Raw genomic sequence first — 27,423 nt, 5'->3', positions numbered from 1 at the left:
CAATTTGTAATTGCCCAAAATCAGACACCACAGATATGGCCTGAATACTTTTTCAAAAGCACTGCATTTGTCTGAATCTGGTTCTAGAAAAAACACCGAACTAAACTGGATGATGAAATGAGAGTGTGTCTTTGAGACATTGTACCGATGGTAGGTGATTTACAGCAGTAGACAGATGCAGTAAACCAGAAAGCTATGCTGATTTTTTCAGACTCTGTTTCTTGCAATTTAAGCATTTATGTTCTTTATAACTTGGGTAAGCCAAACTCCCTAGACTGTTTTATTAATAGACCTTGTGTTTCTTAAGAGAAAATTGAACACAGGGTGGGCAGCACATTGACCCAGTGATGCCTTACTGTGCTGGGGCCACGAGTTCAATTCCTTGGCTGATATCTGCATGGAGATGGTATGTTACCCCTGCATTCATCTGGGTTTCCTCTGTACACAGACTTGCTAGTAGATTCATTGACTTTTGTAAGACCAGCCCTTGGTGTGAGTATCCATGTCTGTATAGGCCCTGTGATGGACCGGTGTCCTGTCCAGAGTGTACTTGTTTTGCGCTTGTTGCTTCCTGGAATTAGCTCTAGCTCCTCTGTGACCTTGTATTGGATAAAGCAGGTAGAAAATGGATGGATAAAAACAGGTTATTGCTAAAAGCCATATATATTTGTCAGTGACAAAATCTGTGGGGGCTATTTGGTATACTCAGCCAGCAAAGTTAGCCTTTTATTTTTGTATACAAATAGATTTTTCTATTGGGAAAAACTAGATCATTGTTTAAAAAATGTTAAAATGCAACCTTGAGCTTGAAATTTAAAGCTTGAAACACACACTGCCCTCTAGTGGAACTTGAATGTAACAGCTCTTATTTATCTTTCAGTTTAACTATGCCCGCTTATTTTAAAAACTTCTACCTTTTAAAATAAAATAACTATTTAATAATAATTGTTATAATAAAAACACTTTATATAGCAAATACAAGATTGTTTAACACTGTAATATCCAAAGTATAATTGACACTTTACCATAAAAACAACAAAGACTTCACTGAAATTCAATGACTATGAAATACAGAAAATTGACATGATTCATTATTTTCTTTCAAAGTTGGGGATTATTAGAAAGTGTTAAATTAGAAAGGGTGTTGGTAAAAAATCTTATAATTTTGTCAGATTTCTATTTACATTAACTTTTACGATTCAGTTTATAAATCTATCCTCATTGGAGAAAAACACCATCTTTGCTAATAGGAGCTATTGCACCTTTATGGTTAATGTGATTATGAAGAGTGATCGCACTGAAAGAGAGTGCACACAACCATATGTAAATAAATACAATACTACACACTGAGGTAAGGATGAAATAGTTACTGTATATAGTTATTAGGCTGTGCTGTAAACAAACACTGGGCATCCTAATTAAAACACAAATTCCATTTAGATCCCACCTCCTTGTTCGTCTGAATCCATTCAGGCACTTTTAATTGCTACAGACAGTATTAGCATACAGAACAGCCATTTACAAAGGACTGAATGTATATGATGTGGCAGCCAGCAGCAGTGAGGACAGTTGTTCCAGACACTAGAGACCGTTAAGGTCCCTGTTGGTCTATAGGTTCCCCTGAGTTGAGTTAATGAGATGATTAATAAGTTAATTGGTGAAAGGCTGAGAGACATTTTTACACGTGGTTATTATATATTTAGTTTCTTATAAAAAGGTACTCAGTGGTAGTTGGTGTTGGGTTAGTTTAGTTTTTCTTCAGTATAATCCTAGTATTTTGCTGAATGAAGCCTCTTGCACAGTAGCTTGGCTATTCATTGTGATTTCCATGTGCCTTGGCTTTAGGAACCACCTGCTGAGAGAGAGTTCCGTCACATGACATTATATGTAAATGATAATTTAATATACATTCTTGTTTTCAACTTAATATTTTTGACTGTCTCATCAGTCCTTTGCATGGTTGGGGAGTGTCAAAATCCACATATGGGTGATGCACTAATTATTAGGGTTGTATTCTGTACAACAGGGCACAATGATGCACAAGCCCTTTGAATCTAGACAGTGTAGAATCCAGCCATGATGGGGACCCAGTCTGTTTTCATAGTGGAGTCCAGCACTGGCTAGGAGAGGGGGTCATGAGTGAATTGTGGTAGCGCTGTGGCCATCACCCATGAGTAAGTTCACATTTGCAGGGACTGTAGTCCACTACACTTGCTGGAATCAGAAAGCATACTGTTCCCAGTGAAGAACATGAAGATCCTATAGAACCAAAGACAGCAGATAGAACCCAAGGTCTGGAATTCAACTTGGGGTCCCAGCAGTGTAGCAATGATGCTAATTACTGCACCACCATGCCACCTACCTTTAAACAAACACATGTAAATATAAATGCAGGACACTTTTTCTGATCACTATATATTGGGCATGTTTTTTTACAGAACTGTAAAGACCCTCTTGTTTCCTGATGGATTGTTCATGTTACCTTAGTGTAATATGCATTCACATTGGCGTAAGTACAGTACGTCCTTGGTACGCGCAGAGCTGAGGAGGTCACGCTTAAATTTAGTTCCTCGCTGGGGCCACTGTATTTTTTTCCTTTGCGCTGAGTGTTCCACTGGGCTATTGCGCGACGACATGACATTTCTTGAGCTGTGATGTCAGAATGCCCACGTGTCGTCACAAGGCGGTAGAATGTCCGGTGACAGAATGTTCAGAGCAGGACTGAAAGTGGACGGTCGCTTCGCGTTTGGACATACAGTACAGGCGACATGCTGCCTCAGACATGGACACTCAACAAGAGACGGTCAGAAAGAAAAAGAAAACGCCGCACACGAGTGAGTTAAATAAAATTAGGTTAATTCTAATAAATTAATCGGTGAGGAACAAGCTAACTGTATTCTATATTCATATTAAAAATAAATGAAGTAAGACTCGCGGTTATCAATGCACATTCATGGAATGTTAGTCACGACCCCACTCTGCAGAGGACAGATGTATTTACTAATGTAACCCCTCACTGCTGAAGCAGGTTATAGTTTCTGGCGAGAATCTCTCACTGAAAACAAGTGACTGCGATCATTCAATTGCAATTTGACCTCGAAGCCAGTGATACATTGGATGAGAGAGGTCATGTTTTAATTACCGCAATTTCCGCAGTTTTGCATACTGCATACTTGCCCCGACACCATTCCTCTAGGGACAGTACTGCGATCTACCCGCAGAAATCTGTTCGGAAGCTGCACAGCCGGGCGCAGCTTTGGAAACGTACTGTGGCAATGAGGATAGGAAAAAGATTATGAATAAGCTGATTGAACGTTTTGCGCATCACCAACACAGTGCAAACCAAACACAACCACCGTCGGGGTAGTTTAACCACACACGGAAGTGCAAAAAGTGCAACATACAGTACATTTTAAGGACCTCCCAAATACAGTACGTGCAATTAATTTAAAAGCGTACATAAATATAGGACTACGTGTGTTTGAAACGTCAAGGGACTATAAATAAAACGGGTTATTGATTAAGATGTATACTATAAGTCAATAGAATGATTCTAGTCAGATTTAATTTGACTGGAAATCTTACATCCAGTGGTATTTCTGTGCTTACGTTACCTTGGCTGATATGAAACTTGACATATATGAACATTGATACTTCAGAATTCATACTTTAAACGGCAGGCTGATCTATGTTTTTAACCGGCCTTTTAAAGAGGCGTGATCGCATATTGTGTCTCTGCCAGACCGAAAATGCAATGAGTATTCAGCTTAATTTACTTGGGCACTTATTTAGTATGTCGGATTTTTGGAGCTTTATGATAATCCACTTCAGTTTGTTTACATTCCCTCCAGTGGTTAAAATATTTTTTAAAAAGTGGTGGCAGACCCTTCACGCGGCCGCACTGCTGGGGGCTCCTGTGCAGTAATATTCCCTCTGTGCCTGACACGCCCCCTGTTCTCCCCCAGCTGTGCAGAAAGTGTGTGAGCGAGTTCTCCCAGCCTTCGCTACCCCAGTCCTCTTCAGCGGCCCCCAAGAGTTTCGCGTCGCCAAGCTTTTCCTGGGATCGTGCTTCGGCGCCATCTGCGGTGCAGGTGAGAGAGATCCCGGCACAGTCACATGCTGTCATGCCCGAAGTATACACACGGTACCCGCCTCCAGCTGCCACGCCTTGAACTAGGTGAGCAGAGGAAGTGCTCTCTCCTTGGAGCTCTCTGATTGGCTGGCCAACGAGAGAAAGCAGTGGCACACGCCTCCCCTGGTAGCTCAGTCCTCCAGCCAATCAAAGAGCTGGAGTTCACCTGTACTCGACAGAGTGCCAGGCTGCTGGTGGATCAGGAGTTTCACCCGACTTCATGGTGATTGCACAGTACCAGTCTGTTTAATTGATTCTTTGTTCAAGCTAATCATTTGTGTGTTTTGCACTGTTAAGGCCTTTCCAGCAATGTTGGCCAGGACAGGTCAGTCAAATCAATCAAAACAATGAGGAAATCACAGCAGAGTAATATAGTACTGAAGATTCATACCTTTTAATGAGGAACAGAGTTGTTTTGATACTTTATGTTTCCCAGACTTGAGATATAGTTAGAAATGCAAACACTGCTCCTGTGTAGTCCTCAGATAAAAAGAGGTTTTTTAGATTATGGTTTCTGTGACAGAAAAACAGCATCCTCTGTCTCTCTCAGACCTTTCTGTTCCACATCCATTACTGGGATCACTCAGAGTGACAGGCAGAGATTCACTCTGTCTGCTTCTTAGGACAGCATTATTGCTTCTCTGTCTCTCTTAGGATTTTATTAATGTCTCTGCATGTTTCAGTGTTGTACTTTGGTCTCCTTCACAAAATCTCCATACATGAAGAGCACAGAATCCCTGTTTTCTGCACTTTGATTGGTGAGTTGACCTGTTTTTTTATTGAAATGAAAAAATGCACGTAGAGCAGTGTTTTGTGCCTTTTTTCTGTTTCCTTTCTGTCACCTGTGCTCTATTTCCCTCTCTGTCTACTGTGAGATATCATGCTCTTCTGTCACTGAATCTGTGTCCCATGAGTTACAATTATGCCTGTGCGGTCTGCTGTGTTTTTATCAATGATCTGCTGTAGATGTGTGCAGTCTACCCTGTAATCTGTATTCTGTCTGTAGGTCTGTGTGCTCTGTGCTGTAATCTGTGTTCTGTCTGTAGGTCTGTGTGCTCTGTGCTGTAATCTGCATTCTGTCTGTAGGTCTGTGTGCTCTGTGCTGTGATCTCTATTCCGATGGTGGGTCTGTGTGCTCTGTGCTGTAATCTGTGTTCTGTCTGTAGGTCTGTGTGCTCTGTGCTGTAATCTGCATTCTGTCTGTAGGTCTGTGTGCTCTGTGCTGTGATCTGTATTCCGATGGTGGGTCTGTGTGCTCTGTGCTGTAATCTGTGTTCTGTCTGTAGGTCTGTGTGCTCTGTGCTGTAATCTGTGTTCTGTCTGTAGGTCTGTGTGCTCTGTGCTGTAATCTGTGTTCTGTCTGTAGGTCTGTGTGCTCTGTGCTGTAATCTGCATTCTGTCTGTAGGTCTGTGTGCTCTGTGCTGTGATCTGTATTCCGATGGTGGGTCTGTGTGCTCTGTGCTGTAATCTGTGTTCTGTCTCAGGTCCGTGTGCTTTGGGTTGAGATCACTACTCTGTCTGCAGGTCTGTGTAGTCTGGGCTGTGCGCTGTCATCCTATGTCCGCTGCTCCTTCCTGCTGATTGTTCCCAGCACACTTGGGTCTCGGGGGCGGTCCTACTTGATGGTATTCCTCCTGGCAGGTCTCTTCCATGGTAAACAAATACTTTCATAATACATATATACAGTACGATAAGCTTTTATTTTGGTTTCTCATTTCCAGACATCTATAACCCTTTAACTAAAGTAGTGCCTCTTATTTTGTTAACCTAAATACATCATCTTATGTTGTGAAGGTTTTCTTTTAACTGCAGGTGTTGTTTTGTGCTGTTGGACAGGACCCATCTCCAACATCCATCACAATGTGCAGGACATCGCCCTCTCTCTGGGATGCAACATGGAGCTGCAGATGAACCACAGCAGGGTGATGTGGAGGGTGCTGATGGAGCCCTTCAAGAAGGTGGTGCAGGACATTGCAGTGAGTGGAAGAAGCCCACTGAGTGTTTGAGAGTGGACTGACAGTGAGAATGCAGACAGGGGTACAGTAAGACCAAGGAGAGAGACAGAGCAATACAATAAAAACAATTACTTATGCTTAGATGGTACTCTTCTGGACACTCCACTCAAAGCTCTTTGCAGTTAATGGGAACTCCCTTCCTCCACCACCGGTGTGCAGCCCCACCTTGATGATGCGCCAGGCCTCTCACCACACATCAGCTAGCAGTGGAGAGGAGAATAGAGTAATGAAGCCAACTCATAGATGGGGATTATTAGGAAGCAGTGAATGGTAAAGGCCAGGGGGAAATTTGGCCAGGCCAAACACCCATACTCAAGAAATGTCCTGGAATTTTTAATGACCACAGAGAGTCTGGACCTCGATTTTCCATTTCATCTGAAGGATGGCACTTTTTAAACAGTATAGTGTCCACGTCACTATATTGTAGTATTAGGACCCACATTGACCACAGAGTGAGTGCACCCTACTGTCCTCACTAAAACCTCATCCAGCAGCAAATTTACTTTTTCCCATGAGGTCTCCCATCCAGCTACTGGCCAGGCTCACACCTGCTGAGCTTCTGTGGGTTGCCAGTTGTGAGGGTGATATAGCTGCTGGCTATAAAACAAGGTAGAGACAGTGAGAGGTTTGTTTCAGTTTAGCTGGCGATTGTTGTGTTTGTTGTGCCTTGTGTTATCGTGGTGTGTCCTCTCTCTCCTGACCTCAGGGGCAAAAGGACAAGTTTGAGCAGGAAGCCCAGGCGGTGCGAAGGAGGTTCCAGGAAGTGAGGGAGCAGGTGCTGGGGGAGTATGGGTACAGTGCTCTGCCCCGGGAGCCCACTCTCAGGGGCCACAGCACCCAGGACATGTTTGCTGCCAAGACCATGCTGCGCTGTGACTGTGAGTACAGGACCCAGGCTTGAAGTAGGAGGAAACAACAAGGAGAGGGAGAGTGCGAGAGAGTTCAGCAACAAATATTGCTGGTGCACAAAGCCAGTGAGCATGTAGACACCTCTGTTAGTTGGTCTGCTTGAGAAGGCTGTGTCTGTACCCCTGGCAAGCGGAGGCGATGGGTCAGTACAAACCATGGCATCATTCACAAAGCAGCTGGAGTGGATCCCGAGATCGAGATGTGTTACTAACAGTTGAGCAGGAGAGACTAATTGCATGTTTTACTGCTGTGTCTTAAAGGGTTGATAAGACTATAGACTGTGAACAGGGCTGGACCCTGCCTGCAGCTCTTCTCACCCTGCTCCACTGAGTGAATAACAGTCTCTGTCTCTCTTTCTCTGTTTCATTGTAGTGGAGAAGGGTGTCTCTCTATTTCTGATATTCACGAGTGTTTCCAATGTATATGGCAGTGTCACCATCCTCTAGTGTGAACACAGCAGATGTCGGAAGCCCATCACAGCTGGGCTAGGGACAGCACTGGGAGACCTCCAAGAAAAAACAGGATGTGGATGTAAGGGGTATTAGAGAGCCAGATGGTGGACATGTCTGGACCTGAATATTCCAAAAACCAGGCCCAGTATGGTGACCAGGGCCACTGTGCTTCAGGAGGTGCCATCCTTTAGATTAATAATATGACTGAGACACTGACTAGTTGGTCATTAAAGGGCTCTGTTTGTAAGAGTAAGGGTGTCCACCCTGGTGTCCTCGATAAATTGTACTGTAGGTTGTACAGTCTGGCTTTCCCCTTAATTCAACTGGTAAAGCAGTTTCTCACTCCTCCCCATGATCAGTTGTTTAGCAGGACTGTTGGCAAATAAATAACTGATTTACCACTGGCTGAGGCTGCAGTTCAGTGGTAAATCAATTGGAACATTTCCTTGTTATGCCATGGCTGCACACCAGGCACAGCCACGGGTGAGATTGGTCTGAATCCAAGCGCAAGAGAAGGGGGGTTCCGGAGCAGCCTGACAAGACCCGACTGTAAGGGGATCAAGTACTCTGGAGCAATTGAGGGAAACTGAAGGAAATATAGCAAGGGAAAATAAGAAAATACAGGCCCAGCAGTCCGGGAGTAAACCAGCCTATTGCACCTCAGGCAACCGAGGCTGGCTTAGCCCAACACCAGCCCTGAGCGAGCTGTCACCATAGTCCGCTGGTCGGGGAGTGGGAGAACAGTCTCCAGGATCTGTTCAATCTCTTCACCTTAGGAGCAAACCCTCCTGGGGCCCCACCGTGGTCCCAGAGAGAGAGGCCATGCGGACCTGGTGGACAGCCCGCCAGACTCACCCGGGGTGTGAAGGCGGACTGGCGGACTGAAGCACAGAAAAGAAAAGTGCAGGATACGAATGAGCCACCCTCTCCCCCAGCTTTGCCACGTCTAGTAGGCTGCCCAGCACAGAAGGGTTCGGCCATATTGCAACAGACTGGTCAGGAGACTCCAGTCTGGCAGTCTGGTCAGAGAGCACCAGGTGGTCTCCTCCTGATACCAGGCCAGGCATGTGCTGTCGGGGCCTGGGCAGGATAGGATGAAACCAGACTCCCTGGTGCGTGATGGACTTCCAGACAGAGACATCTGCTGAGGATCCATCCTTGACTTAGTCCCGTCTCCAGGTCCTTTCTCTACTCCCGGAAGCCTCCAGACAGAGCTCCCAGATGGGGGAATGAAATCCCAAAACAAGGAAGGTTCTGCTTCTACCCTGGATGTTGGCACAGAAAAGAAGAAAGAGAAAAGAGAGAAGGAACAAGTGTAGGGCGAAGAATGGGACAAGAGCAGTGTGCAGGATGAAGAGTAAGACTAGGCACCTGTCAGGTGAATGCTGGCACTGCAGAGCTGAAGTTCAGGACACCAGATTGGAGTTCAGGACAAAGATTAGACAAGCAGCGCTGCTGGACAAGGACTAGAGAAACAGCACAGGCTGCATCGGCGGTGTAGACGCCGTGGATAGAGCAGGCTGCTTCAGCTGTGTATTAGGAAGGAGCCACTCTAGGAGAAGAGCGTGGCTCTGGACGAAGGCGGCTCCCCCAGAAGAGAGCTGAAATAAGGGCCGCTGAGGAGAGGTCCAGAATTCCAGGGCAGAACAGACTGCCAAGAGACAAGGCGCTGATGAAGAAGCCTGCAGAAACTGGACAGAAGAGAGTGTGGACTTAAGGAAGGGCAGTACTGCTGGAGGGAGAAGATGAATGACAAAGCACAGCTGTAGAAGCACTTCTGGAATTTGAGGGAATTGAGTAATAGAATAATTGGTGAAAACTGATTTACAGCGGTAAGCCATGGGAAACCATGAGCCCTCGTCAAAATGCTTCTTTTTCCCAGGGCAACCATAGGCCAGGAGATGGCACAGGACGCCAGGTATAGATTTCTGACATATAAAATGCTCTAGGATCCTTTGGGTTTAAAAGCACTAGAGCAATTGATTTCTCTAATTATGAATTAAATAGCAGCTTCTCTCTCTGTCAGCTGTGGTGGAGGAGGGGATCTCTCGCTGTCGGCTCTGGTTCCACGGGAAGTGGGAGGAGTGTATGCGCACCATCGCTGTCCCGCTGCTCAACCACCTGCTGTGTCTGCCTATGACCTTCAGCTTCCTGTGTGACATCATGAGAGGTAACCCTGCTGCTGGTTCTCTGTTCGCTGGGGTGCAGTTTACTTCAGCCTTGCTGGGTGGCCTGTGATCTTTAATATGGTCTCCATCTGACCCACACCTACATTTTGTGTTATCTTCAGCTGGCCTGGAATGGATTTTCCTGTTATAATGCACACAGGGTTGCTCAATAGCTCTAGAAGGTGTCAGCTATAAGGCAACTGCCAAAGAGCATTTATAGGTAGCTCAGCCAGCAAAGCCAATCCTTCGAAGCACAGGTTTATCCTTGTAGTGCAGCCATCAGCAGTTCCAGTCTGAGGTATAGTAAGCTTAGCTCACAGGGAGCAACATTTCTTAAATATGGCAACACAACATTGGGTGAGCTCTGGCAGAGTTGAGTGTTGGGTTAGGTTTTGATGTTTATCGTCATAATTTGGAAAATCGAATTTTTCCAAGCAACAGCACCTCCCTGTGGTTGACCAGATGCCCGTTGGCTTGCAGTGCTGCCAATGAGAACGTTAGGTCTCCCTCCAGTGCCTTTACTATGCTGTGATTTCTGTGCTCACAGTGTGAAAGGAAGCATGGCTTGACATTGCATTGGATAAGGCTGAAGAGTGGGATGTACAAGTGGGCTGGGTTGGTCAAAAATGTTTTTTTTCAGGCTGACCTATCAAAAGTAAGTGCTTACAAATTCTAGTAGAACAGACTGCCTGGTTTGTCTGAATGAGTGTAACTGCTCTGGACCCAGTGGGCTGCCTTGGTGAAAACACTGCACAGAAACTTACTGTGATCGTGGTGTGTCTACAGTCATGACCCCCTGGTGCAGAGAGAGGATCCCAGTGGAGGGTAACTTCGGGCAGACGTACGACAAGCTGAACGCCTCCATCGAGAGCCTGGGAGATGGCTTCAGCACCACTGTAGTCTTCAGGGTAGGCCTGTCTGTCCTCCCTTGCCCTAGGATTACCCATCAGTCTGAAACCAAACACCACCGGGTGTTCTCCTGTTGTAACCCAGATGTTTACAATATGTGTAATCCCCTCTTGGGGAAACTCTCAAGCACCTAATCCAGGGTGTGCTCCCAGGCTGCCACCTCACCGAACAGTGTCCAGTGCTTGCACATGGTAATATGTAGATGTGGATGTGAGCAGAACATTGTAACCACCGCTTGTGAAGATGATCACTAAATTAAGAAGAGGGATGACCAACCAACCAATTGATTTCCACATGATAAATTAATCTCAGAAGCAGATACAATGAATTCTGTCTCTAACTGTGTATCTATGGGGGTCCGCTGCCACTGTGGAGGGACAAAATAAATTGAATGTGCATTAGAAGCAAGAGAACTACAACATGAACTTGAAGAAAAGAACATAAGCAGTGTAATGTGTTGATGTGCTTCTTTCTGACTAAGGTTAGCTCCACTTTTCTGAACAGAATAGTGTTCCTCACTCCTCATCCTGGAGAGCACTTAAGGCTCTATAAAGACCTTAAATGCCTCATGGTAACAATTAAGGTCAATTCATTCACTGAGAGTTCAGATAAAGGATATGTAAAACCAGAAGTTCCTGTGGCTCTGCAGGACAGAGCAATGAGAGGCACTGATTTACAGTGTAATTCTGTGGATTTCATAGTGATAGAGAGATATCACTGAAATCCAAATGTGATAGCTGGGCAGAATGGTCTCCTCTCATGTGCGGGCTCTTATGTTTGCTATCCTGTGCTCTCTCCACACTGTTCAGGTCCCCCATTATCTTTTCCCCCAGTGTATGAATGATCAGAGGTGGGCTGGAGTCAGCTGCTTAACTCTGTGGTGTGACCACACAGGCTGGACAAAGAGTGACAATGTCCCATATGAGATCACAGGCTGCTGTAATGGGTCTCCCTCTCTCTTGCCGTTTCTCTCTCTGCAGAAGACCGAGCAGCAGACTTTGCTAGGGACAGCTTTCTCCCAGGCCCAGATCAGAGAGGAGCTCCGACAGACCTTCCTGGAGAAGAAGCTTGAGATGGAGCAGCTGGTGGACTTCATCCAACTGCTACTGTCCTGCACCTTTGTCTTCATCCTCCTCTCGTAAGTCTCATGCTGCCTGAAACCTGTTGTGTTAAATGGCCCTGTCAAATGGTCCTGACTACGCAGATCAATAGTCTCTCCCTGAGAGACTCTTCTCTGATTAGAAAGTGGGCGGTGAGGACCAGAGTTGAGAGGCACTGCAACACTGAGGAAATACTCCACTTAATCTAAATAGAGAACCGTATATTACAAGCAGGTGAATAAAATATGGAAAACAGGAATTACAATGTGTGGTCAGGGTCTGGAACAAGCTTCCCAGTTATGTTGCTGAAGATAAATCTCTGTGATCCTTCTTGAAACAATGCAATGAAACTCTGTGGTAAATTAACTACTATCAATCAAGTGATCAATAAGGACGTCTTGTTCTCCTATGTTCATATTGTCTAATGTATAGGGCCATGACTTGTCCACCCTCTCTCTTCTTCTTTCTGTCTCTCCCTGGCTTGGTGAAGGGCGTATGGATACACCAGGAACTACCTCCGAGACGTTCGCTTTGACAACGTCTACGTCACCACCTACTTCCGGCAGATTGACGCTCGCAGAAGGCAACTGGTATGACATGAGTTACAGTTGCTATGACACAGGATTTACTGGAGCTCTGGGGCACAACTGTTCCTCACTGAATCAGTCAGGTGGTAACTAGTAGGACTAGTAGACAGACGCAAATCAGGAATAAATCTGAAGTATGTCAAAGAGTGACAAAACAAGGCAAAGCCAGTTCTTTAGGGCCAGATGGTATTTTCATTTTAATTAGCATCTCTTTAAGATCTAATACATAGCAGGCAACTTCTTATCCAAAGATACTGCATATCATGTCATATACAACACTAATTACTAGCTCAACTGTAAGTTAGGCAAAGTCTACATTTTCTACAGCTGTGCTAATCAGTTTTTATTTAGTTGCTCATTTCATTTGATTGTTAATCTTAACAGAACAGCATGGTGCAGTAGTTAGTATTGCTGCCCAACTGCTTATAAATATTCACATGAAAGGAGAAATAGGTCATTATTAGTTAAATGGTTAAGAGTTGGATGTGCACAACTCTTAACCATTTAACCGGGTGTTAAGTCTGTTTGGTACAGAAAGAGTCTGCATGATGCTACTGATGTTGGGTGTCTTCTGAAACTGCTTTTTCCATTTTATGGCTGAAACTGTATTAAAAAAGACCTCTTGGAATGTACTTATTTTTGTTATTATGAGTTTTATAAGTGTAGATCTGGGCAGCACAGCAGTGCAGCAGTTAGCACTGCTGCCTCACAGTACTGGGGTTCAATTCCAGACCTGGGGTGCTGTCTGTGTGGAGTATGTGCTTCAGTTGCCTCCCACAGTCCAAAGACATGCCGGGAGGATAATTGGCTTCTGGGAAAACTGACCCTGGTACGAGTGTGTGTGTATCTGTGTCTTTGTGGGCTCTGTGATGGACTGGCGTCCCGTCCAGGGTCGCTTGCTGGGATGGACTCCAGCTTCCCTGCACCCCAGAATTGGAAGAAACAGTCAGAATTGGTGGGTGCAGTGGTTCTGTGGCTAAGCATTTGCTCCTGTAGCTGGATGGTTGCAGGTTCGAATCCTGTGACCGGCAGAAGAATAAATGTACTGTATAAATGGCTGACCCTGTGCTCTGACCCCCAGCTTCTCTCCCTGTCTGTGTGTCTCAAGGAGAGCAAGTTGGGGTATGTGAAAAGACAAATTCCTAATCCAAGAAATTGTATATGGCTAATAAAGATCTTATCTCTTATCAAGTGCATTAATACAGGGAAGGTTTTCCACCCCTCAACTTTCCTTTAGGAAACCTCTCTCTGTTTAACTGTGTGTTACTTCACTGTACTGGTTTATTTGCTAAGGAAAGTCTGCTGCAGCTGCGGCTCTCTCGGTGCTCAGTATCAAGCAGCACTGAGCGCTGAAGAGCAGTCTCTGTTGCTCCAGGGAAAACGACACCTGCTGCCACTGAAGAAGGCAGAGAAGCCTGACTTCATCTTCCCCTGGAGCCCCTGCGCGCACTCCAGTGAGCTCCGGATTCTCGTACGTCCATTCTCTTTCCTTTCTGCTGCGATCAGATGGCTGCTGCAGGGGTTCAGCTCTCTCTCACACATCACCCAGCTCTTCCTAGTGGACAGCAGAGGGCGCCAGAGACTCTCACATGCAGCATCACTGGCCACATGCATCCTTCACATTTTTAAAATTAGCTGGATCTCTCTTTTTATTACAGACTGTTCATATTTAGTTTCTTTTTGTGTCATTAAGTCCGGCTGCTGCCCTTTTTCGTCCTCTTTCCTCTATGCTTATGTGCATGCTTATCTTGGCTGTTCTCATCTGTAGGTGCTTGGCCTCCTGCAGGTCATCCCTCTGTGCCTCTTCATAGGAACCTTGCTGGCCGTCGACTGGCTCCTCTACCGGATATTTACCATCATCCGCTCCCACTCCTACACTCAATACTCCTTCACCAGTGAGTCCACACCGTCCCTCTTGGACTGAGCCATCCTTCGTCAGTGAGTCATCTCTGTCACTTTCTCGCTGAGCATGCCTTCACCTGTGAGTCCATGCAGTTAGTTCTAGATCATGAGTGTTTCATCACTGTCACACCTAGACTGGACAGACCACACCTTAACCAGTGTGTCCATACTGTCACTCTCCACGCTGAGTGTCAGAATTAGTGATGCAAGGTGGCTCGTTCCAAGGCTGGGCAGTTTGTGTCGGGCATTCTCTTGGATCCCTGTGTGAAGATGAGCCTCCCTTTCTCCCTTCTCCTCGTCATGCTTGTGATGTCTCGTCAGGTTCCCACCACATTGAGATCACCATAGGGGGCCAGTCCATGATGGCCACTCTGCTGCGGAAAACCATCGGGGCCTTCAACATCTCCTCCAGCATGGACATGAGGACCAGCAACACGCGTATGTGCCCTGACTCACTAGACTGAGTGCTATTGCAGCAGTGTTGGGGAGTGTCCTACCTTTCCACTTGGTTTCATGAGCATGGTGTTGTTATGTTGAAGCTCAGACTTGGGCGATAACAATCTCAATGTTCTGCAATCAAAGGTCGATTAATCAACCCCACTCACACGGTCTTCTCTTCGCTGATCATTGCTGTGCCAGAGACCCCTGTGCTTGTTGCTATTCCAACGCAACACCCAGTCTTTTCATTGAGCTAATAGGTCACTTACAGTAACTACTCCTTTCATTCCATTGATTTCAGACTTTCAGGTCTTACACAGCTAAGAATATCAAGATGATGGTGAGATGTTATGAGTGAGATCTAAAATACTGTAGGAGCTACAAACAATTCCAAGGGTGTGATTAAAGTCATGATGCATGACTTGTCTTAAATGAGAGAGAAGACAGAGGCTTTCTGCTTTGCTTTTGATAACTGACAATTACAAATGAAGGAAATTTGTAGTAAATTTAGTAAATGTAGGAAATTTGAAGGAAATTTGTATTATTTGTAGTTTATTGTCCCAGTTGGGAAATTCGCTTTGGAGCCAGATAGAGACATGCATAACGCATTTGACACAACATGGATCAATTTTCTAACAAATCTATGAATATTTCAAATAAAAAACAAGTCTGAAGCTTTAACTTATCCCCACTATCCCTGAAAATGAAAAATTGAGGTGTCAGTGTGTGAAATAGACAAAACACATTCTGTAAATAAAGTACATACATTATGAAAAGAAATATATAACGATTACTTGTGTACACTGAGCAGGTTAATAGCCATAGGAATAAAGATGACTTGGTCTACCTGTGCTCTTCGCTTGTAGACTGTCTGCCCCAGCCTCGCGCCCTGAGCCAATCAGCGTACCTGTGGAGTACCCTGCCCCTCCTGCTGATGGTGCTGCTGTGCTGGGTGCAGATTTACAGTAACCGGCTACGGAGAGTCATCGCTGCCTTCTTCTTCCCCAAGGTCAGTGTTGTGCACTCCCTAGCGTGCCAGACACCAGCTGCTGGTCACCGTGATGTCACATTAAACCACCTACTGCAACAATAAGACAGGAAAAACCTCCATAACATACTGACCCATGACCTCAAACAGAAACTCAAAAGAAGCTCTATTGCTGTCAATTGCTATTTATCAGAATCTTACAGCTTTTAGATTAACCCCTGACGTTCTTTTTACTCAGTGTAAATTCTATAAATTAATATTAGAAAGTCTAATATATTATAGTTGCCAAGAGGGAAAATGAAAAGTAGGTTCCATTAGATTAAACACGATAAAATCGTTAATTTGCAAAATAATAACAATTAATAATCACAGATAGGTCAACATAAAGCAAACAAGCTATATTTCACATAGGATTTAGAATATTAGAGATAGAATATATATCTCTAATATTAGAGATATATATTCTATCTATATAGATAGCATTGTATCATTTTAACAGAACTAATGATGGGTTTTAGTTGACCAATAAAACCAATAAGTCACCAGACCCGCTGCTAGTTTCCCAGTCACTCCCATATTCCAAGCTGTCAGTGTCCAGCTCCATCTCCAGTAAGGCCTGGAAGCAGATGACCTTGGCAAGTCAGGAATAAAACCCCTGTCCAGTGTACATGCCCTTTCTGGGGCCTGCGGCCTACTGTCAGCTGGTTATCTCTCCCTGTCCAGCCTGGAGCTTCTCGCCCACTGTGTGTGGAATGCACACTATCTCCCATACTACCTAATTTCACAATTTAGTCTGCTAAATGGTGTGGCAATGGAGGTCTGTAAACTGGGTGACTGGGTTTCAAGTACATATCTTAGGCTCAAGGTGCTCAACCTTGACTGTTCACTGAGCTCTGCCTGGGCGTCTCTGTCCAGAAAATCAAATAATATACCCCCTATTAAGACATCCCATGGCAGAAAAGTATAAAGATATTAAGTATTTAGTTTGAGGTACCCAATAATATTTTTACACTGGGGTTTAGTATTGTGATTGCAGGATAAAAATACTTTTAGTAAAGTAAATGATGGATGAAGAAGGAAGCCCTGTTGTGGCACACACCGTGGCAGTGTACTGTAGCAGCAGTCTCTAAGAGCAGCCTTACAATGCTTTGTATTTACTGTGTGAGAAAATCAAACAAAAACTTAGCTCTACCTAAACGTCTTGAAAGCCGCTCTCTATAGACAGCAGAGAAGCTCATTTGGTTACTGGCTCTACAGCAAAACAAGTTTCTTTCCCCACTCAGTGGGGAAACTCAGAGGGTCAATTGCAACTAACTGGGAATGATCCTGTGGTTAGTGTATACAGAACACACACAGCTCCATACAGAACTTGTACAGTAGATAAATACCAAGTGCAACTAACTTGTCCGGTGAAAATAGTCCCCAGTGCTGTACTGTACTAAAATTGTTCTCATTTGCAACAGACCCAAAGTAACAGCTACTGCCTTCTGGAAGATACTTAAGTTCAGGAGTAAGTTAGTACAAATCTTGCTAACATAGTATAGACTAAACAGATCAGTACTAAAGGGAACACAGGATCACATAGGAAAGTTCCAGAATGTAGTGACAACTTATTACTGAAATCATATAGTCACAACATTCTTCATTTATAAATGTCGAACAAAATTACATTACAGTCGCAGTATAATAGACCATCTCAAGTACTAATCATGAAGTAAGGTGTCATCAGTTTTAGAAAGGAACAAGTAAATGTTTTTTCTGGCTGATGAAGGCTCCACAGCTGAAACGTTTTCTTTTCTTCTCTTGTCAGCCTGGAATAAACCTTTACTTGTTCCTTAGCAGCCTACGCATGCTGACGCAGCTACAGTACCTGCTTGAACGTCATCGGTATTACACCTACTAAAGCAAGTAGAACCTCTACTATGTGATTGTAAGTTTTGAGATATACTCTGTATTGAGATAATATTGTATTATATAGGTGTGAGCTGAAAGTAAGGCTTATACATGTAGGTACTGTATATACAGTATGACTCTTATGAGTGTTCAGTCATTTTGAATGAGCCTCCATACTGGTGGTTCTGAAGGGGGAGCAGGAAATTGTGAAACAGGGAAAAATGTGAATTTATGAGACTGAAATAAAGACGTTTTTTCTAATTTTTGCAGTAATTTCATATGGTTTCGTTAAGTACTTGAGCTAGTGTATAAGCTAGGCGGTGGCGAGAAGCTGAGATATTTCTCTTTGGACTGCCTACTCCAATACTGAAGAGTGGGAAACTGCACACCCTGGTCCTGTTCTGCCTGCTGAGCAAGAGAAGCACGTGCCGCTATCAACTACAGTCTATTTTCCTGCCCTTTCCCTTCCACATACTGTAAATGTGTGACTCCTTCACCGCAACTCAGTAAGCACAGAAGATGATGGTGATGGGCGTCTTCTTCGCTACTAGGAGTAGGAAGTATTTTGTAGTAGCAGTCATAGCCATGCAGGAATAGAGGTACAGTAGTAATACTATTAGTGCTAATCTTACTATTACAGTTGTAATACAGAAATAGTAGCTGTAGGATCTAGGACAGGTACAGTAGAATTGATATCTGCAATAGTCGTAGTTGTTCTGTAGCAGAGACAACCGCAGTCACCACAGCTGTGGTATTGTACAGTACGTGTTATTACACACAGTGATGATGGCTGTGCATTCCAAAGGTGCAGGAAACGTGGAAAAGATGGAGATGAAGCATTATGCTTTAAAAAAAACTTTCCGCTATACTGTAGCAATGTAACCTACAGGGATCTCTTTCAGAATATTTTTTAACTGAATTACAAATGCAGGTCAATATAATGAAATGAGAAATGTATGTATAAAGGAGGAAGACATTTTCAAAGGAGGGTTTGACTTTAACCATGTAATTATAGATCAGAAAACCTCACTGAGTTTCCAGGCAAGGCTGCAAAACAAGAGTAATTAGAATTGAAACCAGGGATCATCTGCAGGGCTGCAAGATTCCAAGGGATTTGTGAACCAGTAATTCAGTTACCTTAAATGCATTGACAATATCAACTCAGTGCACTCAATGGAAGCTGAAAAGTATTGGAAAATACATCTGAAACAGAACAGGAGGGACATTTTCATGCAAAGGGTATAGAACAAGCTACCCTTGCAACTAATACCTTATGTTCTTTTAGGAAATGGCTAGATGAGTTTCTATGATCAATTAGTTACTAAAAACCAAGTGATCTACTGTAGATGGGCTGATGAACCTCGACGGTTTCATAAATATTTTGTCCTTAATAATTTAGCTGAGAGTAAGAAGGTGCTTTTGTATGTAATCTGGAAATACAGTGCCTTGCGAAAGTATTCGGCCCCCTTGAACTTTTCAACCTTTTGCCACATTTCAGGCTTCAAACATAAAGATATACATTTTTTATTTTATGTGAAGAATCACCAACAAGTGGGACACAATTGTGAAGTGGAACGAAATCTATTGGATTTTTGAAACTTTTTTAACTAATAAAAAAATGAAAAGTGGGGCGTGCAAAATTATTCGGCCCCTTTACTTTCAGTGCAGCAAACTCACTCCAGAAGTTCAGCGAGGATCTCTGAATGATCCAATGTTGTCCTAAATGACTGATGGTGATAAATAGAATCCACCTGTGTGTAATCAAGTCTCTGTATAAATGCACCTGCTCTGTGATAGTCTCAAGGTTCTGTTGAAAGCGCAGAGAGCATCATGAAGACCAAGGAACACACCAGGCAGGTCCGTAATACTGTTGTGGAGAAGTTTAAACCCGGATTTGGATACAAAAAGATTTCCCAAGCTTCAAACATCCCAAGGAGCACTGTGCAAGCGATCATCTTGAAATGGAAGGAGTATCAGACCACTGCAAATCTACCAAGACCTGGCCGTCCCTCTAAACTTTCAGCTCAGACAAGGAGAAGACTGATCAGAGATGCAGCCAAGAGGCCCATGATCACTCTGGATGAACTGCAGAGAACTACAGCTGAGGTGGGAGAGTCTGTCCATAGGACAACAATCAGTCTTACACTGCACAAATCTGGCCTTTATGGAAGAGTGGCAAGAAGAAAGCCATTTCTCAAAGATATCCATAAAAAGTCTCGTCTAAAGTTTGCCACAAGCCACCTGGGAGACACCCCAAACATGTGGAAGAAGGTGCTCTGGTCAGATGAAACCAAAATCAAACTTTTTGGCCACAATGCAAAACGATATGTTTGGCGTAAAAGCAACACAGCTCATCACCCTCAACACACCATCCCCACTGTCAAACATGGTGGTGGCAGCATCATGGTTTGGGCCTGCTTTTCTTCAGCAGGGACAGGGAAGATGGTTAAAATTGAGGGGAAGATGGATGCAGCCAAATACAGGACCATTCTGGATGAAAACCTGTTGGAGTCTGCAAAAGACCTGAAACTGGGACGGAGATTTATCTTCCAACAAGACAATGATCCCAAACATACAGCAAAATCTACAAAGGAATGGTTCACAAATAAACGTATCCAGGTGTTTGAATGGCCAAGTCAAAGTCCAGACCTGAATCCAATCGAGAATCTGTGGAAAGAGCTGAAAACTGCTGTTAACAAACGCTCTCCATCCAACCTCACTGAGCTCGAGCTGTTTTGCAAGGAAGAATGGGCAAGAATTTCAGTCTCTCGATGTGCAAAACTGATAGAGACATACCCCAAGCGACTTGCAGCTGTAATCGCAGCAAAAGGTGGCTCTACAAAGTATTAACGCAAGGGGGCCGAATAATTTTGCACGCCCCACTTTTCATTTTTTTATTAGTTAAAAAAGTTTCAAAAATCCAATAGATTTCGTTCCACTTCACAATTGTGTCCCACTTGTTGGTGATTCTTCACATAAAATAAAAAAATTATATCTTTATGTTTGAAGCCTGAAATGTGGCAAAAGGTTGAAAAGTTCAAGGGGGCCGAATACTTTCGCAAGGCACTGTACAAGGTCATTCACTCAGTGTTTGCTGGCGTCTTTTTTCATGGCAGTCTGCCACCATGTGCTTGGTTTTGATTTCACAGTTGGCTGATGGGCCGAGTCTAACAAGCATGGGTTGGAGTTAGACATTTCAGGTGGCAATGTCTACGGTGGCTGTAGCCACTTTGTTCTGGCTGCAGCCACCAGTTTGGAACAGAACCGTCTGCCCCAGAGGCATAGTTCAACTTTAACACGTTTGCTGCATCTGTAACGAGTCTCATCTGGCACTAACCCTGGCACGAAAGGTGACATCACCCTCTTGGAACCTGGGTAGTGTTGAATTCTTCCACAATCAGGATCCTGTCTTTTTTGTGGAGTATAATCCTCCTGTTTTTAAGGATTAACTGTGTGTGGCCCTTAAACCAGAGATGCCCATTAATGGCCAGGACCCAATCCCAGTGGAAGCAGAACGACATGCAGCAACTGCATCACGCAAGTGCTGTGGCCCAGATTACAAGCTTCTGCCAAAAAGTCCCTGAGTACTCTGAGGAGGAGTTTGATGTAGGAGAAGAGAGCAGAGCTCATCTGGCATTGAGCTCTTCATAGAAAGTGATGTCACCCCCCTACCCTCCCCGGATTATGGGTCGCATTAGAACAAAATAGGAAAAGTGACAAGAAGAGCAGACCATTGAGCCTGTCCAGCTGCTTCATGAAGGAGCCCAGAGTTTAGGCTTCAACATTTTGGCTGGGAAACCTATTCCAGACACCCACATTTGTTTATGCTTGATCTGTTTTCCTCTTAGTCATTGTTTTAAACTGAAAACAATCCCCTAAGAGCGACAAAAATAATTCCCGCTCTCAGATCTTCTTTGAACTCAGCGCTTTTTGCTCTGTACCCAAGAATTCCATTTGCACTTTTATTGCTTCCCCACATTGTCTTGATAAGGATATAGAAGACGCTACACAAACACCCACTTCCTACAGCTTCCGGTCACCCCTGCAACGTGTGGAGTGTGCGTTCCCACTCCCAGTGGGGAGTGCTCACACTCCTCAACGTCAGATTTCGTTGGCCAAGCAGCGGCCCCCTCCGTGAGCTTCTCCAAATCCCCCCGCAATTCCCTGGCCTGTGTTTCTACCACTCCCTCTATTGTTGCATCATCTGCAAAACTAACTAGCTGGAATTCTTCCTGGTTTTTTTTAGTATAGTGTTCGGATTGCTTTCTGGGGATCAGCCCTCATCCAGCCCCAAAGAGTTCTTCGCTGCGCAGCACAAATCTAACACCTATTAATCCCATAAGAAGACATTTTCCCCCCACATTGCCCAACCCAGCACAGCTGAGCAAGGTCCGATTATTCTAATCACATTAGAGATGTTGTATTGTGCTAAAGTTTGTAACCCCCATGTGCCCACGGGGTTGTCAGAATGCTTGAAGGAACATTGAAGTAAAGCTGTCCCTGAGAATTAATGCCTTGCATTCATTTATGTCATGATTCAGTGTCTTGTCTGAAATGTGGGTTATTTCCAACACCTGCTGAGCATATTTTTAAAACTTGCAGGCAGCTATATCACCCTGCAACTCACAACTGGCAGCCCACTGAAGCTCAGGAGGTATGAGCCTGGTCAGTACCCGGATGTAAGGTTGCTGCTGGAAGCAGTGTTAGTGGGGACAGCAGGGGGCGCTCACCCTGCCATCTGTGTGGATCCTAATGCCCCAGTGTAGTGATGGGGACGCTATACTGTAAAAAATGTGTTGTCCTTCAGATGAGACGTTAAACTGAGGTCCTGACTCTCTGTGGTCATTAAAAATCCCAGGGTGTTTCTCGAAAAGAGTAGGGGTGTATCCCCAATGTCCTGGCCCAATTTCCCATTGGCCTTTACCAACCATGGCCTCCTAATAATCCTCATCTGTTAATTGGCTTCATCACTCTGTTCTCCTCCCTACTGAGAACTGATGTGTGGTGAGGATTCTGGCGCGTTATGGCTGCTGTCACATCCCCCAGGTGGGGCTGCACGTTGGTGGTGGTGGAGGGGAATCCCCATTACCTGTAAATTGCTTGGAGTGAAGTGTCCAGAAAAATGCTATATAAGAGTAAGGAATTATTATTATTTATAATAATAATAATAATGATATAATCAGCATCCAGGTAGGGCTGATCATTGGTGGTGATGGAAGGGATCCCCATTACCTGTAAAGCACTTTGAGTGGAGTGTCCAGAAAGGCACTATACTGTATAAGTGTGAGGATTATTTATTAACGTCTGCCTTTGCATAGCTGGTTGAAAGGGTGAGGAAGTGTCTCTCGTGTCTGTCTCTCTCCGACTGCAGCGGGAGAAGCAGCGCGTGCTCTTCCTGTACAACGAGCAGCTGCGCAGGCGGATGTCCTACGTGCAAACGCAGCGCCAGAGGCTGATCAGACAGGCGAGGGCCGGCCAAGCCGCGGGCAGGGTGAGTGCCCTATCCTTCCTGGGTGCAGGCCAGAGCAGGGGCCACAGCGCTCATTCCAGCTAGACACATGAATCCCTTTTCCCTGGATTTTCACTGCAGAACAGATCCTGGCAATCCTGGTCCCTCGGGGCTCCAGTTTCTAGTCTACCTGAGTGTACGTGAAGCCTTATGTGGATTAAAAGTCTTCCCGGTTTTGAACTGTTTACAGCTCTCTATAAAGTGTCAGATTACTCTTAAAATTGTATAGGCAACTTGAAATCAACACGTGTTTCATACTTGAAGATAAAAAAAGCAAATTCTTAGTTAAATCAAAGTGTTGATTGATCAAAAAACAGAAGATAAAGGGGAGTGTTTGGGAAGCCCTATTAGCAGTGTGCTGTGCTGAAGCAGTGGTGCCTAGTCTTGTTCTGGAGATCCTAAGCACTGCAGGGTTCTCAGATCAATCAGATTCCTCCTGGAAAAACACAAATGTCTGAATGGGTAATGAGTTTATTTAACATCTAGAAAGCACTGATGAGTACAGGAGTCCCCAAAACCCCACTGTGGCTGTTGAGGGGCTGCCAGTCAGGAAACTCACAGTTCTCTCTATCTTTTGGAAGGATCATTTTAGGAACCACTAATTCTGTCTCTAAGGAGTCACAAGCAGTTCCCAGTTCTTTCTCTCTGGATGATCAGTCAGGCCAGTGATGTCAAAACTCTGGATTCAAGATTCTGGATTATTTTCCTGCTTTTTATTCCCCAAGTCTTTAACAACTGAGGCTGCATAGAGAGCTAGGAAATCTGCTGGACTGTTCATCTTAATGTCTACCACTCTGGTTAAAACGTCTTACCAGCTGGACTGTGGTCCCTGAGGTCCAGAGATGAGGACCCTACTTTACTTCTACTGAACAGAAGTGGGTCACTGTAGAACTATGACCAGTCCCTCAGCAAACTGGGCAAGCAGTTTGGACTGACAGTGATTGAACATGTCAGGGAGGTGGGGGGTTCTGGGACAGAGCTGCAGTGTATCAGCGTGTGCGAGTATGGAGCAGTAATAGTAACAATTGTGTCATTTCTTTCCCTTGTTTCCTCCATCTCCCCTCTCTCTCCAGGTGAGCGCGGTGCTGTCCTCTCTGTGCGGCAGGCTGGGGTGTCAGCGCAGGGGGTGCTGTGTGTGTGGGGAGCCGCAGAGAGAGGGAGGTGTGGTGTGTCCTCTCCAGAGCTGCGGTGCTGTCTACTGCCTCCAGTGCTGGAGGGACCTGGGGCAGTTCTGTTTTGCCTGCACAGCCCTGTCCCAGCACACGTCCGGAGAGAGCAACAGTGACGCAGAGACCAGATATGCAGAGTAGACAGACATAAACACAGCGACATACTCACACACTGACCTACACTCCTGTCCCAGCACACCTTCAGAGTCAGTAACAGTGACACAGAGTACATACTCATATACACATAGACAAACTGTATACACACCCACTGGCACACACCTCTGGAGAGAGTCACATGACACAGACACCAGATACTCATACACACATAGACAAAGTGACATACACTACACACACATAATGGCACACACCTCTGGAGAGAGTCACATGACACAGACACCAGATACTCATACACACATAGACAAAGTGACATACACTACACACACATAATGGCACACACCTCTGGAGAGAGTCACATGACACAGACACCAGATACTCATACACACATAGACAACGTGACATACTGTACACACGCACAATGACATGCACCTCTGGAGAGAGTGACAGTGATAGACACCAGATACCCAGAATAAACAAAGGCCTCATTGGCACTGTCATTGTTGTCATGATCCTTGAGGAATACAGTGCAGATATTCTAGGTCTGTTTAAAATGACCAGATAATAACCCATGGGGATTATCCAGTGATGGTGTTTAATTGACCTAATTAAGGCTGAACGGGGTCACTTCCAAAGGTTTTCACCTGTCAACATTTTAAATAGACCTATGTACTCAAGAGTTCAGTGCCCCAGCTAGATAAGGACCATGATATTTCTTTACAGTTAAAAGGCCTGGGGCTCCCAGTAAAACAGTGATTTAGCCCTTAAGTACAGACCGTTTGGACTGGTTTTGCATACCACACACAAATCCTGGATTTGCATAGCTAAATTAAGATTAGATTACAATGTTACAATCGTGGCAATCCACGATTAGCGTAATCAAGGTTTGTGCAACTACTGCAATACTACTTAAAGGACAGGGGCTGTCCAGGAACAATGTAATTAATTAAATCAATAAGCGACTCAATGGGCCCAATTTCCTTTTATTTAATCCTTGACAATTTGGAATTTCTAATACCAGCAACCCCGGTATTCGATGTATTTGATCTCCAGGTCAAAGTGTAGCAGACCCTTGCAGTAACACATGACAGAGAGAGCCAAACGTGATCACACACAGCGACTAGCATTAGCACACACACCAACAGGAGTCAGCCTGACTGACAAATGCACACTGGGACAGATGTTTTAAACACACCCAGAGGAACGTACCGTACACTCAGAACTGGAACACACACAGAGAAACAGAAAGGACAGAAACACGCAAAAAGAAAACACAAGGATTTGTGATACACAAGCACTAGCAGAGAGTCAGGAACACAGACAGGATTTCCTTGAGACTTCAAAGATTTATATATATTAAAGACATGTTGGACTCCACTGCTGTGTCCTGTCTTCTAACACAGATTGGATCTCGTACAATGTGTTGTCCACAGGGCTGTAGTCTGAGACTACCGTTAGTAATAGAGTGTACTATCAGTGTGGTGTGTGCCTGTGCAGTAGCAATGCTTGTGTAGAATTAGGGTTTTGTGAGAGTGATGTAAGTATTTCTGTAGTGTTTTGTGTGGCACTGGTGTAGTACACAAATACATCCAGATTTTATGATTGAAGATGAAGACATTTGTTTTTTGTGTATTATTTTTCAAATAAGTTTTATTTACTATCACAACATAGTGAGGACTAGGTGAAGGTCAAATATAAATATATTAAACCAGAAAGTCTTAAGGGGGTGTATACATTTTCACCACACTGTATGTAGTGAGGAGAGGTATGTGCAGTTGTATGAATATTTGTGTGGTGTGTGTGCATGGAAGTGATACGAGTATTTGTGTGTTGTGTTTTGTATGGTGTTTGTTTTAGTTCCCTTCAATTGTATTGAATCCTTGAGTCCTTTTTGTAACAATGAGTAAGAAGGGCTGCTTCCTTACTGCAGACTGGTGCTTTAAGTACAAGCATGTTCCATGCAAATCTGATGAAACGTCTGTCTGGAAAAGGCAGCGTTAATTACACAGGCTTATCTGACTTTTAAAAGTCAGATTTCACAGTGGCAAATTTGACTTTACTTATTGAAATTGTCACAATTGTGCATGGGAACTACAGAAGTAACATATTATAGCGTAAGGTTGCCAAAACAGACTCCAGGACACCTTTATAAGGAGAACTGAACTTTAGTGGCCTTAACTATTTCCACGGGGGTTAAGCCTACAGTAAGTTAAAAGGAGGACCTGACTACAGGCCTGAGCTACTCCACATCCTGAAGAACGTCCTGTCACTCCCTCCTCCACTCTCTGCTTCAGGCCCCCCAGGGAGGGCGAGGCCCTGGGGCTGCAGGGGAAGCGTCCGGTTCCTCCTGTACACACCGATCTAACAGCTCAGGGCTTAGGCACTCCGGCCCCAGGGTGTCTTCCTGCCAAACGCCCAGTGGGGAACGTATGGCACCAACTGCTGGCACCAAACTTTCTGGAAGGCTTCTTCCTGTGTGAGCTCTGCTGAGTGAGGCAGAGGATGGTCCGCTTCCGCGGTGTTAATCTGACCAGCAAGCAGTAGTAACCAGAAAAGCCTGGAGCAATGCATCTCTCTGGTCTATGACATCCCCTCACTGCCTGAGCGTGCCAGCGATATAGGATTATCTATTGTATATAAATTGTACATCTATCTCCATATTTATATGTATATCTATTAGCTATATAATATATATAAACATGATCAGATTATATGTTCCTGTGTAACACTGTTGTAATCATCTGGCTCAGGGTCCTACAGTGGGTGTCTTGACTGTACTGTGCAGTGCAGATGATTACTGTGACTCTTGAATGACTCACTGCACTGGAGCTCCAGCCCCAAGGTCTAGCAGCTTGTCACTGATACACAGATGCCTTCGTTTCACTCATCAGGTGCAGCTGTGGAGCTCCAGTAGACATTTGGAGAATGCACTAGGGTTGTCTGGTAGTTCTGAAACTGACAGAGAAATGTGACTGCTACCCATCCCCTGGAACTGACGAAGAGCCAGATCGCCTGCGACTTGCAGGAGACATTAAAGTTCTTCACAGGAGCACAGTTCGCTTGGGACTTTGCGGTCATAGACACTTTGGTGGATCAGATGCTCCATCACAAGGTACTGCGGGGCTGTGGGACTTTGG

General features: G+C 44.6%; 1 protein-coding gene across 3 annotated transcripts; it reads left to right on the top strand.

Moving 5' to 3' along the window:
- The first annotated feature begins 2,722 nt into the window (after nucleotides 1-2,722).
- On the top strand, nucleotides 2,723-25,663 carry dcst1 (DC-STAMP domain containing 1). 3 transcript variants are annotated; one of them, XM_006629463.3, is made up of 16 exons: nucleotides 2,723-2,834; nucleotides 3,966-4,091; nucleotides 4,816-4,890; nucleotides 5,658-5,786; nucleotides 5,970-6,109; nucleotides 6,855-7,026; nucleotides 9,536-9,679; nucleotides 10,464-10,585; nucleotides 11,567-11,724; nucleotides 12,177-12,276; nucleotides 13,649-13,744; nucleotides 14,042-14,168; nucleotides 14,497-14,613; nucleotides 15,480-15,622; nucleotides 22,866-22,985; nucleotides 24,077-25,663. In XM_006629463.3, the coding sequence occupies exons 1-16, from the start codon at nucleotides 2,783-2,785 to the stop codon at nucleotides 24,311-24,313; spliced, it is 2,058 nt and encodes a 685-aa protein (XP_006629526.3). In that variant the 5' UTR covers nucleotides 2,723-2,782; the 3' UTR covers nucleotides 24,314-25,663. The 3 variants fall into 3 exon arrangements, with proteins under 3 accessions (XP_006629526.3, XP_015199898.2, XP_069043769.1); XM_015344412.2 differs by having other exon boundaries at nucleotides 5,946-6,109; XM_069187668.1 differs by lacking the exon at nucleotides 24,077-25,663 and adding an exon at nucleotides 22,097-22,159 and having other exon boundaries at nucleotides 5,946-6,109; nucleotides 22,866-22,935.
- Nucleotides 25,664-27,423: the final 1,760 nt, after the last annotated feature.

This window comes from Lepisosteus oculatus, chromosome 1 (genome assembly GCF_040954835.1).
Source record: "Lepisosteus oculatus isolate fLepOcu1 chromosome 1, fLepOcu1.hap2, whole genome shotgun sequence".
NCBI classification, from domain to species: Eukaryota; Metazoa; Chordata; class Actinopteri; order Semionotiformes; family Lepisosteidae; genus Lepisosteus; species Lepisosteus oculatus.
This window is presented reverse-complemented; position numbering and strand designations above follow the sequence as displayed.

Excerpts from the sequence above, each read along its gene's own strand:
- dcst1 (XM_015344412.2), top strand. The coding sequence starts at position 2,783 with ATGGACACTCAACAAGAGACGGTCAGAAAGAAAAAGAAAACGCCGCAC. Across the intron at positions 9,680-10,463 it reads CCTGTGTGACATCATGAGAG|TCATGACCCCCTGGTGCAGA; the intron begins GTAACCCTGCTG and ends GTGTGTCTACAG. Across the intron at positions 11,725-12,176 it reads TTTGTCTTCATCCTCCTCTC|GGCGTATGGATACACCAGGA; the intron begins GTAAGTCTCATG and ends GGCTTGGTGAAG.